Below are 17,887 nucleotides of genomic sequence, written 5' to 3'. Positions count from 1 at the left end.
TTTGGCAGTTATGAATAAAGCTGCTATAGATATCCCTTTGCAGGATTTTGTGTGGACATAAATTTTCAACTCCTTTGGGTAAATGCCAAGGAGCACAATTGCTGGATTGTATGGTTAAGAGTGTTGTTTAGTTTTGTAAGAAACTGCCAAGCAATCTTCCAAAGTGACTGTACCATTTTTTTTTATTCCCACCAGCAGTGAATGAGAGTTCCTGTTGCTTCATATCCTCAGCAACATTTGGTGGTGTCAGTGTTCTGGATTTTGGCCATTCTAATAGGTGTTTAAATCTACATTTCTCTGCTGACCTATGATTTGGAACATCTTTTCATACGCTTATTTACCTTCTGTATATCATCTTCTTCAGTGAGGTGTCTGTTAAGGTCACTGGCCCATTTTTTAATTGGGTTATTTTCTTATTGTTGAGTTTAAGAGTACTTTGTACATTTTGGATAACATTCCTTTATCTTTTGCAAATATTTTCTCCCATTCTGTGGCTTGTCCTCTCATTCTCTTGACATTGTCTTTCACAGAGCAGAAGCTTTAAATTTTAATGAAGTCTAGCTTTTCAGTTACTTCTTTCATGCATTGTCTTCAGTGTCGTATCTAAAGAGTCATCACCATACCCAAGATCATCTAGGTTTTCTCCTGTGTGATCTTCTAGAAGTTTTTTTTAGTCTTGCATTTTATATTTAGCTCCATGAGCTATTTTGAGTTAATTCTTGTGGAAGGTGGAAGGTCTGTGTCCAGATTCTTTTTTTTTTTTTGCATGTGGTTGTCCACTTACTACAGCACTATTTGTTGAAGGGACTATCTTAGGTCCATTATATTGCCTTTGCTCCTTTGTCAAAGATCTGTTGACTATACTGCCTCAATTTTTTGATGCTCAGCTATTAGTGGAATTGTAGGAACTGGATTTATTCTCATTATCCTCTATTTGAGCATATTTTGTACACCAGCCTTTCTTCTAATATTTTCTATTTTCTGATGTTTCTTTGGTATTAAGTGGGACATCCTTAAAATTTTGTAAGTGAGAAATGATCTTCTGTCAAAATTATATTATGGTAGATGTGATCCACGGTTCTAACAAAATTGGAATACTGGTATAAATACGTAGGAGTAAAACATGGTGATTCATAGGAGGTCATTTGACCGATGTGCCAGAAAATAATGTACATTGGATCTATTTTGGCCAGGGATATCTTTTTTTTTTTTTTTTAATGTGTGTGATAACAAAGGTTTTGAAGTCCATCAAAGTGGCCCATAAATAGAGTAGTAAATGTCTGAGAACTTCCCTAGCTTAATTTAGATTTTCTAAAATCTGTGAAGGCATCTTCAGTTTTGGGGTCACAAAATCTCTACTTCATAGATCCCAAGGAGAGCCCATCAGCTTATGGGCTCACAAAAGCCCAAAGTCCACTTGCTTCAGGTAGCCCTGAGAACGAAAGGTTAAAAAAGATCTTCTCCAAAGAATTGCAAGAGAGAGTAACACTACTGTCTGAAACTGCAAAGGAGAGAACTAATCCTCGGTGCGTCCCAGTGGTTCCCAAGTGTGGTTGACCCTTGAATAGCGCAGGCTTGAACTGCACCGGTTTACTTATATGTGGAATTTTTTTCAGTAGTAAATACTACAGTACTACACAATTCGCGGTTGGTTGAATCTGTGATGGGGAAAGGCAGATACAGAGGAACCATGCATACAGGTGGCCGGCTATCAGTTATACGTGGATTTTCAACTGCGTGGAGGGTCAGCGCCTCTAACCCCTGCATGGTTCAGCTGTACTGAGAAGCAGATGGCAGACCTATGGGAAGTGATGACTTCATCAGAAATGGAGCAGGACCAACAGTGGAGTGAGCTGTTCCCGGTGGTGTGCTGGGTGACCTTCCAACAGCTTGTGAAAGCTTACAGTTACACATTCAGGAATTCTGCAAGCATGGTAGCTTAAAACTGGCCATGATGTGAGTATTTACACCATGGAAATTGGCAAACACTAGAAATAAGAGATTTTCTTTTCAAAGAACTGATTTACCAGCACGTCATTGGCTCTTCAGTAAAGAAGAGAGCTCCCTGTCATTGAAGCTGTTCAAATAGAAACTGATGATTTGCTAAAAGACGTGTTGCAGTAAGTGGAATAAGGAAACATTAGAAGGCCTCTAAAGTCTTATCCAACAAGGTTCCGCCTTGTCACTTGAATGCACTGATCACAGTGCTAAGACCAGTGAGATTTCTATTATTTGAATTTCTTTACTGGAGCTATACTGTCCAACATCCACTCCTAATCTGCTCCTTATCTGAGTCTGCAGTGTTTTGCCCTCCCCTGAGCCCTTTTTGTTTCAACTTTTAACAGAAGACTTTCCATAGACCATAGGGCTGCTTGGTTTTGAATCCTAATTCTACTATTGACCGGCTGTTTGACCTTTGGAAGGTTACCTAGGCTAAGTCTCATGTTCTTTAGCTGTTAAAAGCAGATGATAAAAGTACCTCTCTCCAGTAGTTGTTCTGACTCTTAAATGAAGCTAGTTCATATAAAGGGATTAGTACAATGCTTGGCCATACTCAGAATCTAGTACATGTCAGTTCTATGTCCACTTAAGAGGGTAATGATTCTATTTTTCTTTCCATTTCTGAGAGCTTTTTGACTCCAAATTTTACAAAAAATTCCAAGCATATTTTTACACTTTACTCATAACTAGATATGTTTCTGAATTTGTCTGTAAAACAGATTTTTAAATTTTTATTTATTTTTATTTTATTTATTTATTTTTATTGAAGTATAGTTGACTTACAATGTTATGTTAGTTTCTGGTATACAGAATATATATAAATTATTTTTCAGATTCTTTTCGATTATAGGTTATTATAAGATATTGCATATTGTTCCCTGTGCTATGCAGTAGGACCTTGTTGTTTAGTTTACATAAAGTAGTGTAGGGGGAACCTTCAAGGTGGCGGAGTGGTAAGACATGGAGATCACCTTCATCCCCACAAATACATCAAAAATACATCTACATGTGGAACAACTCCTACAGAGCACCTACTGAATGCTGGCAGAAGACCTCAGACCTCCCAAAAGGCAAGAAACTCCCCACGTTCCTGGGTAGAGCAAAAGAAAAAAAAGAAAAAAACACAGACAAAAGAATAGGGACGGGACCTGCACCTCTGGGAGGGAGCTGTGAAGGGGGAAAAGCTTCCAAACACTAAGAAGCCCCTTCAGTGGCGGAGACAGGGGGTGGCGTGGGGGAGGCTTCAGAGCCACAGAGGAGAGCGCAGCGACAGGGGTGCGGAGGGCAAAGCGGGGAGATTCCCGCACAGAGGATCGGTGCCGACCAGCACTCACCAGCCCGAGAGGCTTGTCTGCTCACCCGCTGGCCGGAGCGGGTGGGGGCTGGGAGCTGAGGCTCCAGCTTCGGAGATCAGATCCCAGGGAGAGGACTGAGGTTGGCTGTGGAAAGACTGCCTGAAGGGGGCTAGTGCGCCACAGCTAGCCGGGGATTCAGAGCACCGCCTAAACAAGCTCCAGACACAAGTGTGAGTCGCGGCTATCAGCGCGGACACCAGAGACGTGCATGAAACACTAACGCTGCTGCTGCAGCCACCAAGAAGCCTGTGTGAGAGCACAGGTCACTATCCACTCCCCTCTGGGAGCCTGTGCAGCACGCCACTGTCAGGGTCCCGTTATCCAGAGAAAAGATTCCTGGGAGAACACATGGTGTGCCTCAGGCTATTGCAACATCACACCAACCTCTGCCCCCCGCAGGCTCACCCTGCATTCCATATCTCTCCCTCCCCATGGCCTGAGCTACAGCCCCCTCAGGCGACCTACATGCAGAGGCAGGGCCAAATCCAAAGGTGAACCACAGGAGCTGTGTGAACAAAGAAGAGAAAGGGAAATTGCTCCCAGCAGCCTCAGGAGCAGTGGATTAAATCTCCACAGTCAACTCTGTGTACCCTGAATCTGTGGAATACCTGAATAGACAACGAATCATCCCAAAATTGAGGAGGTGGATTTAGAAGCAACTGTAGACTTGGGATTTGCTTTCTGCATCTAATTTGTTTCTAGTTTATGTTTATCTTAATTTAGTATTTAGAGCGTATTATCATTGGTAGATTTGTTTATTGATTTGGTTGCTCCCTTCATTTTTTTGTATATATATATATTTTTTCTCTTTTTGTGAGTGTGTATGTGTATGCTTCTTTGTGTGATTTTGTCTGTATAGCCTTGCTTTTACCATTTGTCCTAGGATTCTGTCTGTCCTTTTTTTTTTTAGTATAGTTTTAGCACTTGTTATCATTGGTGGATTTGTTTATTGGTTTGGTTGTTCTCTTCTTTCTTTTTCTTTATTACTCTTTTATTTTTAATAATTAAAAAAAATTTATTTTAATAACTTTATTTTATTTATTTATTTATTTTTCTTTCTTTCCTTTCTTTTCTCCTTGTTTAGTTTACATAAAGTAGTGTAGGGGGAACCTTCAAGGTGGCGGAGTGGTAAGACATGGAGATCACCTTCATCCCCACAAATACATCAAAAATACATCTACATGTGGAACAACTCCTACAGAGCACCTACTGAATGCTGGCAGAAGACCTCAGACCTCCCAAAAGGCAAGAAACTCCCCACGTTCCTGGGTAGAGCAAAAGAAAAAAAAGAAAAAAACACAGACAAAAGAATAGGGACGGGACCTGCACCTCTGGGAGGGAGCTGTGAAGGGGGAAAAGCTTCCAAACACTAAGAAGCCCCTTCAGTGGCGGAGACAGGGGGTGGCGTGGGGGAGGCTTCAGAGCCACAGAGGAGAGCGCAGCGACAGGGGTGCGGAGGGCAAAGCGGGGAGATTCCCGCACAGAGGATCGGTGCCGACCAGCACTCACCAGCCCGAGAGGCTTGTCTGCTCACCCGCTGGCCGGAGCGGGTGGGGGCTGGGAGCTGAGGCTCCAGCTTCGGAGATCAGATCCCAGGGAGAGGACTGAGGTTGGCTGTGGAAAGACTGCCTGAAGGGGGCTAGTGCGCCACAGCTAGCCGGGGATTCAGAGCACCGCCTAAACAAGCTCCAGACACAAGTGTGAGTCGCGGCTATCAGCGCGGACACCAGAGACGTGCATGAAACACTAACGCTGCTGCTGCAGCCACCAAGAAGCCTGTGTGAGAGCACAGGTCACTATCCACTCCCCTCTGGGAGCCTGTGCAGCACGCCACTGTCAGGGTCCCGTTATCCAGAGAAAAGATTCCTGGGAGAACACATGGTGTGCCTCAGGCTATTGCAACATCACACCAACCTCTGCCCCCCGCAGGCTCACCCTGCATTCCATATCTCTCCCTCCCCATGGCCTGAGCTACAGCCCCCTCAGGCGACCTACATGCAGAGGCAGGGCCAAATCCAAAGGTGAACCACAGGAGCTGTGTGAACAAAGAAGAGAAAGGGAAATTGCTCCCAGCAGCCTCAGGAGCAGTGGATTAAATCTCCACAGTCAACTCTGTGTACCCTGAATCTGTGGAATACCTGAATAGACAACGAATCATCCCAAAATTGAGGAGGTGGATTTAGAAGCAACTGTAGACTTGGGATTTGCTTTCTGCATCTAATTTGTTTCTAGTTTATGTTTATCTTAATTTAGTATTTAGAGCGTATTATCATTGGTAGATTTGTTTATTGATTTGGTTGCTCCCTTCATTTTTTTGTATATATATATATTTTTTCTCTTTTTGTGAGTGTGTATGTGTATGCTTCTTTGTGTGATTTTGTCTGTATAGCCTTGCTTTTACCATTTGTCCTAGGATTCTGTCTGTCCTTTTTTTTTTTAGTATAGTTTTAGCACTTGTTATCATTGGTGGATTTGTTTATTGGTTTGGTTGTTCTCTTCTTTCTTTTTCTTTATTACTCTTTTATTTTTAATAATTAAAAAAAATTTATTTTAATAACTTTATTTTATTTATTTATTTATTTTTCTTTCTTTCCTTTCTTTTCTCCCTTTTCTTCTGAGCTGTGTGGCTGACAGGGTCTTGGTGCTCTGGCCGGGTGTCAGGCCTGAGCCTCTTAGGTGGGAGAGCTGAGTTCAGGACATTGGTCCACCAGAGACCACCCAGCCCCACGTAATATCAAACAGCGAAAGCTCTCCCAGAGATTTCCATCTCAAAGCTAAGACCCAGCTCCACACAACAACCAGCAAGCTACAATGCTGGACACACCATGCCAAACAACTAGCAAGACAGGAACACAATGCCACCCATTAGCAGAGAGGCTGCCTAAAATCATAATAAGTTCACAGACACCCCAAAACACACCACCGGATGCGGTCCTGCCCACCAGAGACACAAGATCCAGCCTCATCCACCAGAACACAGGCACCAGTCCCATCCACCAGGAAGCCTACACAACCCACTGAACAAAGCTTACCCACTGGCAGCAGACACCAAAAACAATGAGAACTACAAACCTACAGCCTGCCAAAAGGAGACCCCAAATGCAGTCAGTTAAGCAAAATGAGAAGACAGAGAAATACACAGCAGCTGAAGGAGCAAAGTAAAAACCCACCCAACCAAACAAATGAAGAGGAAATAGGCAGTCTACCTGAAAAAGAATTCAGAGTAATGATAGTAAAGATGATCCAAAATCTTGGAAACAGAATGGAGAAAATACAAGAAACATTTAACAAGACCTAGAAGAACTAAGGAGCAAACAACCAATGATGAACAACACAATAAATGAAATTAAAAATTCTCTAGAAGGAATCAATAGCAGAATAACTGAGGCAGAAGAATGGATAAGTGACCTGGAAGGTAAAATAGTAGAAATAACTACTGCAGGGAAGAATAAAGAAAAATGAATGAAAAGAATTGAGGACAGTCTCAAAGACCTCTAGGACAACATTAAACACACCAACATTCTAATTATAGGGGTCCCAGAAGAAGAAGAGAAAAAGAAAGGGACTGAGAAAATATTTGAAGAGATTATAGTTGAAAACTTCACTAATACGGGAAAGGAAATAGTCAAGTCCAGGAAGTGCAGAGTCCCATACAGGATAAATCCAAGGAGAAACGTGCCAAGACACATATCAATCAAATTATGAAAAATTAAATGCAAAGAAAAAATATTAAAAGCAGCAAGGGAAAAGCAACAACTAACATACAAGGGAATCCCCATAAGGTTAACAGCTGGTTTCTCAGCAGAAACTCTGCAAGCCAAAAGGGAGTGGCAGGACATACTGAAAGTGATGAAGGAGAAAAACCTACAACCAAGATTACCTGGCAAGGATCTCATTCAGATTCGACGGAGATATTAACACCTTTGCAGACAAGCAAAAGCTAAGAGAATTCAGCACCACCAAACCATCTTTACAACAAATGCTAAAGGAACTTCTCTAGGCAGGAAACACAAGAGAAGGAAAAGACCTACAATACCAAACCCAAAACAATTAAGAAAATGGTAATAGGAACATACATATCGATAAGTACCTTAAATGTAAATGTAAATGTCCAACCAAAAGACATAGACTGGCTGAGTGGATACAAAAGCAAGACCAACATATATGCTGTCTACAAGAGACCCACTTCAGACCCAGGGACACATACAGACTGAAAGTGAGGGGATGGAAAAAGATATTCCATGCAAATGGAAATCAGAAGAAAGCTGGAGTAGCAGTTCTCATATCAGACAAAATAGACTTTAAAATAAACACTGTTACAAGAGACAAAGAAGGACACTGCATAATGGTCAAGGGATCAATCCAAGAAGAAGATATAACAATTGTAAATATTTATGCACCCAACATAGGAGCACCTCAATACATAAGGCAGATGCTAACAGCAATAAAACGGGAAATCAGCAGTAACACAATACTAGATATCAATTACAGGAAAAAACAGAAAAAAATACAAACACATGGAGACTAAACAATACACTACTAAATAACCAAGTGATCACTGAAGAAATCAAAGAGGAAATCGGAAAATACCTAGAAACAAATGACAATGAAAATACTACAACCCAAAACCTATGGGAGGCAGCAAAAGCAGTTCTAAGAGGGAAGTTTATAGCAATTCAATCCTACCTCAAGAAACAAGAAAAATCTCAAATAAACAACCTAAGCTTACACCTAAAGCAATTAGAGAAAGAAGAACAGAAAAACCCCCAAGTTAGCAGAAGGACAGAAATCATAAAGATCAGATCAGAAATAAGTAAAAAAAAATGAAGGAAACAATAGCAAAGATCAATAAAACTAAAAGCTGGTTCTTTGAGAAGATAAACAAAATTGGTAAACCATTAGCCAGACTCATCAAGAAAAAAGGGAGAAGACTCAAATCAATAGAATTAGAAATTTTAAAAGGGGAAGTAACAACTGACACTGCAGAAATACAAAGGATCACGAGACGTTACTGCAAGCAACTCTATGCCAATACAATGGACAACCTTGAAGAAATGGACAAATTCTTAGAAAAGCACAACCTTTCGAGACCGAACCAGGAAGAAGTAGAAAATTTAAACAGGCTAATCACAAGCACTGAAATTGTGACTGTGATTAAAAATCTTCCAACAACAGAGCTTCCCTGGTGGCGCAGTGCTTGACAGTCCGCCTGCCGATGCGGGGAACGCGGGTTCGTGCCCCGGTCCGGGAAGATCCCACATGCCGCGGAGCGGCTAGGCCCGTGAGCCATGGCCGCTGAGCCTGCACGTCCGGAGCCTGTGCTCCGCAACAGGAGAGGCCACAACAGTGAGAGGCCCGCGTACCACCAAAAAAAAAAAAAAAAAAAAAACCTTCCAAGAAACAAAAGCCCAGGACCAGATGGCTTCACAGGCAAATTCTATCAAACATTTAGAGAAGAGCTAACACCTATCCTTCTCAAACTCTTCCAAAATATAGCAGAGGGAGGAACACTCCCAAACTCATGCTACGAGGCCACCATCACCCTGATACCAAAACCAGAAAAGATGTCACAAAGAAAGCAAGCTACAGGCCAACATCACTGATGAACAAAGATGCAAAAATTCTCAACAAAATACTAGCAAACAGAATCCAACAGCAGATTAAAAGAATCATACACCATGATCAAGTGGGGCTTATCCCAGGAATGCAAGGATTCTTCAGTATATGCAAATCAATCAATGTGATAAACCAAATTAACAAACTGAAGGAAACAAAACCATATGCTCATCTCAGTAGGTGCAGGAAAAGCTTTCGACAAAATTCAACACCCATTTATAATAAAAACCTTCCAGAATGCAGGCATAGAGGGAACTTACCTCAACATAATAAAGGCCATATTTGACAAATCCATAGCCAACATCGTTCTCAGTGGTGAAAAACTGAAACCACTTCCTCTAACATCAGGAACAAGACAAAGTTGTCCACTCTCACCACTATTATTCAACATAGTGTTGGAAATTTTAGCCACAGCAATCAGAGAAGAAAAAGAAATAAAAGGAATCCGAATCAGAAAAGTAGTAGTAAAGCTCTCACTGTTTGCAGATGACATGACACTATACATAGAGAATCCTGAAGATGCTACCAGAAAACTACTAGAGCTAATAAGTGAATCTGGTAAAGTAGCAGGATACAAAATTAATTCACAGAGATCTCTTGTATTCCTATACACTAATGATGAAAAATCTGAAAGAGAAACTAAGGAAACACTCCCATTTACTACTGCAACAAAATGAATAAAATACCTGGAATATACCTACTTAAGGAGACAAAAGACCTGTATGCAGAAAACTATTAGACACTGATGAAAGAAATTAAAGATAATTAAAGATGATACAAACAGATGGAAAGGTATACCATATTCTTGGATTGGAAGATTCAACATTGTGAAAATGACTATACTACCCGAAGCAATCTACATGTTCGATGCAATCCCTATCAAATTACCAGTGGCATTTTTCACAGAAGTAGAAAAAAAATTCACAATGTGTATGGAAACTGAAACGATCCCAAATAGCAAAAGCGATCTTGAGAAAGAAAAACGGAGCTAGAGAAATCAGGCTCCCTGACTTCAGACTATACTACAAAGCTACAGTAATCAAGACAGTATGGTACTGGCACAAAACCAGAAATATAGATAAATGGAACACGATAGAAAGTCCAGAGATAAACCCACGCACATATGGTTACCTTATCTTTGATAAAGATAAGGTAAAGAATATACAATGGAGAAAAACAGCCTTTTCCACAAGTGGTGCTGGGAAAACTGGACAGCTACATTTAAAAGAATGAAATTAGGGACTTCCTTGGTGGTGCAGTGGTTAAGAATCCACCTGCCAGTGCAGAGGACATGGGTTCGAGCCCTTGTGCAGGAAGATCCCACATGCTACGGAGCAACTAAGCCCTTGCGCCACAGCTACTGAGCCAGTGCGCCTAAGCCCGTGCTCCACAACAAGAGAAGCCACCGCGATGAGAAGCCCATGCACCGCAACAAAGAGTAGCCACCACTCTCCGCAACTAGAGAAAGCCTGTGTGCATCAGTGAACACCCAGCACAGCCAAAAATAAATAAATAAATAGATAAATGTATTTTAAAAAATGAATGAAATTAGAACACTCCCTAACTCCATAGCCAAAAATAAACTCAAAATGTAATAAAGACCTAAATGTGAGGCAAGGACCTATAAAACCCTTAGAGGAAAACATAGGCAGAACACTCTATGACATAAATCACAGCAGGATCCTTTCTGGACCACCTCCTAGAGAAATGGAAATAAAAACAAAAATAAACAAATGGGACCTAATGAAACTTATAAGCTTTTGCACAGAAAAGGAAACCATAAACAAGACGAAAAGACAACCTTCAGAATGGGAGAAAATATTCGCAGATGAAGCAACTGACAAAGTATTAATCTCCAGAGTATACAAGCAGCTCATGCAGCTCAATATCAAAAAAGCAAACAATCCAAAAATGGGCAGAATACCTAAATAGGCATTCCTCCAAAGAAGATATACAGATTGCCAACACACATATGAAAGGATGCTCAACAGCACTAATCATTAGAGAAATGCAAATTAAAACTACAATGAGATATCACCTTACAGCAGTCAGAGTGGCCATCATCAAAAAATCTACAAATGCTGGAGAGGGTGTGGAGAAAAGGGAACCCTCTTGCACTGTTGGTGGGAATGTAAATTGATACAGCCACTATGGAGAACAGTATGGTGGTTTCTTAAAAAACTAAAAGCAGAACTATCATACAACCCTGCAATCCCACTACTGGGCATATACCCTGAGAAAACCATAATTCAGAAAGAGTCATGTACCACCATTTACGTTGCAGCTCTATTTACAATAGCCAGGACATGGAAGCAACCTAAGTGTCCATCAGCAGGTGAATGGATAAAGAAGATGTGGCACATATATACAATGGAATATCTAAGTCATAAAAAGAAATGAAATTGAGTTATTTGTAGTGAGTTGGATGAACCTAGAGCCTGTCATACAGAGTGAAGTAAGTCAGAAAAAGAAATACCGTATGCTAACACATATGTATGGAATCTAAAAGAAAACAAAAAAAGGTTCTGATGAACCTAGGGGCAGGACAGGAATAAAGACGCAGACGTAGAGAATGCACTTGAGGACATGGGGAGGGGGAAGGGTAAGCTGGGACGAAGTGAGAGAGTGGCATGGACATATATACACTACCAAATGTAAAATAGGTAGCTAGTGGGAAGCAGCTGCATAGCACAGGGAGATCAGTTCCATGCTTTGTGTCCAACTAGAGGGGACTCATAGGGGAGGTGGAAGGGAGATGCAAGAGGGAGGAGATATGGGGATGTAGCTGTATATATAGCTGATTCACTTTGTTATACGACAGCAACTAACACACCATTGTAAAGCAGTTATTCTCCAATAATGATGTTAAAACAAAAAAGTGTGTATCTGTTAATCCCAAGCTCCTAATTTATCGCTGTCCTGCCTCCCCCCTTTAGTAACCATAAGTTTGTTTTCTATGTCTTTGAGTCTGTTTCTTAAAACAGATTTTTTGTGTATTTAATTCTGCTCTCTTATTAATGTTGTAGAGTCAGAGATGCAGTCTTATGAACCACTTTATCAATGGAAATGAACAACAGATGTTTTCAATGTTAGCAGACTATTGGCAGCATATAAATTGGCAGTTCATTGGAGACCTTAAGAACCTGGAAAAGTTTAAAATTAATGACACTGAGGGTTCCGACCCACCCCCCAGTCTGAAGAAAAATGGTGGTGAGAGCATAACAAGGTGTTTATTTTGGGTATAAACTGTTCTTTCATTTAGCAAACATTGTGATATGTTTATAAAGACACAAGAGAAGTAGACACACCCAGAGTGGTTTATAAGCAAAAGAGCTCATAACCATGGTATGGAAGAGGCCTTTTCTAGAACTCACAGAATAATCTCTCTAAAATTTCATTCCTGAAAAGAATAAAAGTTTTTATTGTTAAGGAAATGAGAGACCTAGGTAGTAACCATTGTTTCTGTAGATATTTGCTATTTTGTGTCCTTTCTAAATAGTTTGTCATCTGTGCATAGACCATTATTGAAATACAGGACATTATTCAGAGCTGAAGGTGCATATATTTACTCTAAATACTTGTCTTACATATACAGTGCACATATGTGGTTTTCATCAGCTTTAAATATGCTGGAAATTTCTGCCTGGCCCCTTTTGTGAATACCAGCCTCGGGACTATATGTGGTAACACAATTCCAGAAACTAGTCTTAAGAGATCTGTGCCAGAGCAGGAATTAACATGGCAGGCTGAGGATGAGGAAATCATGGCTAATATGTGTTCCTTTTGCCTTTGGGTAATGCTGTAACATAGATTGCTGTCAAGTAAATAGAGCCCAGTTTAAAGACCATTTTGATCAGGCAGTTAAGGAAATGACTAATTCCTTTTCATTTGGGCTGCATTGACTGGCGTCAGTATTTTCTGTAGTTTTTGTTCTTTGGATGCCTTGGGCTTATGAAACAAGCCTGGACTACTTGAAATGGGTGTTAAAAATCTAAAGATAGGGTCCTCGTTTAAGGGTCCACTGATCTTATTACTCATTTTCCAGAAACACCCCTGGCTCTGATCATCTTTTTTTTTTTTTTCTTTGACATTTTAGCTACCTGATATATTAGATCATCCAAATGAAAGTATCAATTGGATATTTCCCCTCCTTCCCCTTCTGCCAATACCATGTTGGCAGATGAAAAGAAAAAAAAGTGGTTCAAAAATATTTAATGGTGAAGTCAGATTCAACAGAAGCAGAGGTGGAAGAAAGAAACCTAACTGCTCCACTTTGAACACACATGTTTTCCATACACGGTGGGTTTTCTTCAGTTTTCATAATTACAATTTCAGGCAGCATCCCTCCACTCCAGGACAGTTATCCATGTGTGGGTGACCCATTTCCTGTGCATCTCCTTCCTCCCACCCACCTCTTGGCCACATTAATGCTACTTTGTGTCACAAACGATACCACAGGTGGCCAGAGCAGGTTTTGAAAAAGAAAAAAATGAAATGGAAACCTGTCAGGGTTGCTTTGTGTTAAATTAAAATATTTGGTGAGGAGAGGCCCAAACTCTTGGCTAGAATGAGACTTACAAAAAACATGGGCATTTTATAAATCTACACTGTTTCTTTCATGATCTGTTAACCAAGCATTAGCTGGCTAGATATCTCTGGCGAGGTCGGAGGAGCAAGCATTTGGCAGATGTGAACGTGGATATAAAGTGGAGAACATGCCCTCACTTCTGGCGTGTAATCGATAAGCCAATATTGACTGAAATCCTAGATCAGACTTGGTTTAATGCATAGTCTTCTAGAGGCTTACAAAGGAGACAAAATTCACACACAAGATTCAACACTCAACCACAGTTCAGCAGAATTCAGTAAGTTGGGGTTGGACTGTGTAAAACAGAATGTGTGTTGTGTGTGTGTGTGTGTGTGTGTGGTGTGTTGTGTGGTGTGTGTGTGTGTGTGTGTGTCTGTCTCTGTTCATTCCTAAGTTCAGGGAAGGGGAAGAGCTAGCCAAGTGGGAGGCAGTAGGTCCTGAGCTGTGCTCCAAAAACTGGGGAGAGAGGGGAGAGTGGAATCGGATCAGTGTAGTAATAGATGGTGGTGCATGGCCTCAAGCGCCAGAAAGAAGTCAAGAGAGTGACAGAAAGTTACAAATGTTCATAAAATATATAAGCCCCTATTTTCAATGAAATTGATATTATCTGTGATGAAAACTGGGTACACCATTTGTTAGAATGAATCCATAAAACTACTCAAGTGTGTTTATGATGTTTGACAAAGGTATTAGAGGTATAGGCCACTAGTTAGCATTTGATTTTGAGGGGTAAAGTTTGGAAACAGGTGAGCTTCCATTTAGGTTAAATACTTAAAATAAAAGTCAAGTCATGGCTACAAAGCCTGGGATGACCTGACCTCTGTTGCCCTTTCTGATCTGCTTCCCTTTATGCCATTTTCCTGCTCATCCACTAAGCTTCATCTAGACCCCATCTTCTTTCTGTTTCTTCAGTGCACTAATCTGTTTCTCACCTTATGGTCATTGCTTATGCTGTGTCCTCTACCACGACAAGGTCTAAGCTCTTGGGCAAGCCAGCTCTTTCTCATCAGTCATATCTCAACTCACATTTCACTTTCTCAGAAACTGGGGTCTTTTCTGTCCATCGCCCCCACCCAGAGAGGTGTGTACTCAGACTGCTCAGCATTGACCGCCGTATTACCCTCTTTAATTCCTTTAAAACATAAGGAGTATTCTGAATGGCCTTGCTTGTTTTCTTTATCATCTTTGTTTCCCCTTTAGAGAGGTCATGAGGACAGGGACGTCATCTTCCATGTTCACTGCCATATACCCCAGCATGTAGTAAGTGCTCAATAAAGTATGTGTTAGATGAGTCGGTGGCAGTGGGGTCTCCATTACGCTTACAGCATACAGAGCTCATGTTCCCTTCCCTTCTTGAAGTGCTGAACTGTTACAAAGCAGGAGGAAGATTGTGAATGTTGTGGACCTGGGGTGGCTTGCGTTGCCATGGCAGTAGGCTACGGCACATCCCTTTTCCTTTGTTCCTCTGCTGAGCCTTAAGAACCTGGAAAACACCACTCAGAGGGATATTTCATAGAGATGGACTTTGAAGGGGTAATTGTGTGGGTTGGACGAATGCTAGTCAATTATATCGGGAAGAACTGCTGGTTTAATTTATTTATTGATGTGTTCGTATGTTGTAGCCATTGTGGAATGAAATCACTACACCTGATGAGCTAAGATTCGATGCCTCCTCAGCCTGCCCTTTGAAGCCCTCACACACATTTTCCTGTGCCTGTCCCCTGTCTGGACCCTGCACTCTTCTCTCCCTACTCAAAGTAGCACTGAATAAGTCTGTTGGCTCCCTACCAATTATGAGACAACACTCATTGTTAATTTGCTGAAAGAAGTTTGAAGAAACTGTTATTTTTTTCTCATTAATGGGTTTCTCACAGCAGTGGCGCACCTCTGGCTGGCACCGTACAGAAGCTGCCGAGGTTTTTTTACAGCCAGGCTTTTCTAGGTGCCTGTTTAAGAAATTATAAGGTATATGTTCTTCAGTTATCTAGTTTGGGTTTATAAATGAAATGCTACAGTGCCTTTTTATGTGTCATTAATACATGCTAACAATAAAGTGGTGCACCCATTATTCTGCTGTTGAGATATTCTTTCTTTCTTTATTTTTTTTTTTATTTTTTTTTTTTGCGGTACGTGGGCCTCTCACTGTTGTGGCCTCTCCCGTTGCGGAGCACAGGCTCCGGACACGCAGGCTCAGCGGCCATGGCTCACGGGCCCAGCCGCTCCGCGGCATGTGGGATCTTCCCGGACCGGGGCACGAACCCACGTCTCCTACATCGGCAGGCGGACTCTCAACCACTGCGCCACCGGGGAAGCCCGAGATATACTTTATTTATCATGTTTTTCCGAAGGTATTAGAACAGGGCAGAACTGGCAGGAGAGATTTCTGTCTTGCTTTCCTTCCCCACATCTATCCTTCCTCCCTTCCCCTGTTGTCATGTTGGAGATCTGTGCTCCTACTTGAACAGACAATCCACCAAATTCCTGTTAATTTAATGCATTGTCTTAAGAAGTAAGTGATTTTCCAGCCTCCTCACTATTTGGTAATCTGCAACGTCCAGTTCTCCCTCTTACACCTTTAGCACTGCAGTGACAACACACATCCCTGCCAGTCAGACATGAATATCGAAGGAGCCTGGAAGAGAGGCTACACGGGAAAGAACATCGTGGTCACCATCCTGGATGATGGCATTGAGAGGACCCATCCAGACCTGATGCAGAACTACGTGAGTATTTGCTGTGGACAGAGCAGCTTCCCTCCTGGGAAACAATGGAACTCATGTTAGGATGCTCCAGAAGGGGGAAAACCACTGAAAAATGCAGCCAACGGGTACAATAGGCTCTGTGTGTTGCTCCCATCTTATAAAGGATGCACTCTTGGAGGACAGGAAGCAGGAGGTAAGGCTATCCCGCTCTCCACTTTTGTGTGCCTTTGATGTTCTGATGACAAAATGCAGGTGATAAGGTAGCGGAAACCCCAGCACCCATCCCGTGTGCTACTGACAGCATCCACTCTTCTCAGCAATTCATCCATGCAGCCAGATAGCACTCCTTGTTTCCTTTATGGAGAAAGCGTGCTTAGAACTCTTCTCAAGTTATTCTGCGAGTCTCTTTCTCTCTCTGCCTCTCCCTTTTTAAAGGACAATAATGAACAGCCTCCCAAAAGTCCTTAGGATTCAGTCAATTCCCTTGCTTAAGAAAGGACTGAGATTCCAAGACTCAGAACATAAGGTGAGCCCAAGGTCACAGAGCAAGTGAAAGGGCTGAGACTCAGTACTTTCATTGAAAACCACAGTCTTGATACCCAGTGCCCACTGGACACTGGGGTCGGTTTCCGTCCCTGGGGTCCCCTTTACCACCATGATATTTCCTGCCGGGAAATAGGTCAATGACCCCTCCCTCTTCTACTCTCCAAACGCCTCCTTTCCATCAGGTTCTTCCTAAGTTTGGTTAAAAATACCATAATTATCTCCCCAAATGCCATTCTCTGCTCAAAGTTGTTTCTCATGACACCTTGGTGTTCTCCCTAAAATATCTCTTTTGTTACTTAAGAGCCTGCAGTGACTCCCTCTAATCCGCAGCTGCAGCTCTCTGATTCCTGTCAGGACTCAGCAGACACTCCTGCTTGATCCCACTCACACCAGTGCCTTCTAAGCTCTTTTCTGTAGATGACTGCTTCCACTAGAGCGCTGGTATCACCGCATACCTACTAGGACTTCAGTCACTTTGACCTATGTCCCTATCTGTTCCTTCATAACTCCTTTTAATCCCAAAACTTTGGTTGTAAGAGTTTTCCTATATTGTATTTCATGTTGTTGTTGAAAAAAATTTCAGAGTTGGTGGTCTTCTCAAAGCTTACAAGTTTCCTCTCACAGCCTTGAAAATACAAGCTCTAAATCGTAATGAAGCCAGGACTCATATTGGTCCTTAAGGAGGAAAGTCAGGGGCCAGGGTGGGAAGCTTTGCTTCGTGTTTACGGAAGGTGCCCACAGAAAACCCTAGCTATAACTGGGAGGACCACATCCCCTCAGATTTTTCTCTTCTCTATTCTATATTCATCATCATTAAGGGAGCAATGTCAGGAAGCCCAGCCCATCTCACGTTGCACTGAGCTTGTGGAGAGTTCTGAGAGGGGCCTGGCCCATAGCTTCCCGTTGCACATTAACACAAAGGACTCACCATCCTCGCAGGCCTGCTGCCTTTCTCTCCTCTTTGCTCCCCGGTAACTGGTGGACACAGCAGTGGCCCATTTTCCTGGACTCACTCAGAATGGACATGGCCTTTTCCTTAAGGCGTACGTATTGTCCTCTTGAAGTCTGCTATATCTCCC

General features: G+C 41.9%; 1 protein-coding gene across 1 annotated transcript in view; it reads left to right on the top strand.

Annotated features, from left to right (window-relative positions):
* Positions 1–17,887, top strand: part of PCSK5 (proprotein convertase subtilisin/kexin type 5) — a 324,200-nt gene that overhangs the window by 108,067 nt on the left and 198,246 nt on the right. Inside the window, exon 4 of the mRNA XM_007450986.1 lies at positions 16,140–16,283. Within this exon, the coding sequence (XP_007451048.1) occupies positions 16,140–16,283 (144 nt within the window). The remainder of the gene's footprint in view (positions 1–16,139; positions 16,284–17,887) is intronic.

The sequence above is a fragment of the Lipotes vexillifer genome, unplaced genomic scaffold (genome assembly GCF_000442215.2).
Source record: "Lipotes vexillifer unplaced genomic scaffold, Lipotes_vexillifer_v1.1 scaffold204, whole genome shotgun sequence".
NCBI classification, from domain to species: Eukaryota; Metazoa; Chordata; class Mammalia; order Artiodactyla; family Lipotidae; genus Lipotes; species Lipotes vexillifer.
This window is presented reverse-complemented; position numbering and strand designations above follow the sequence as displayed.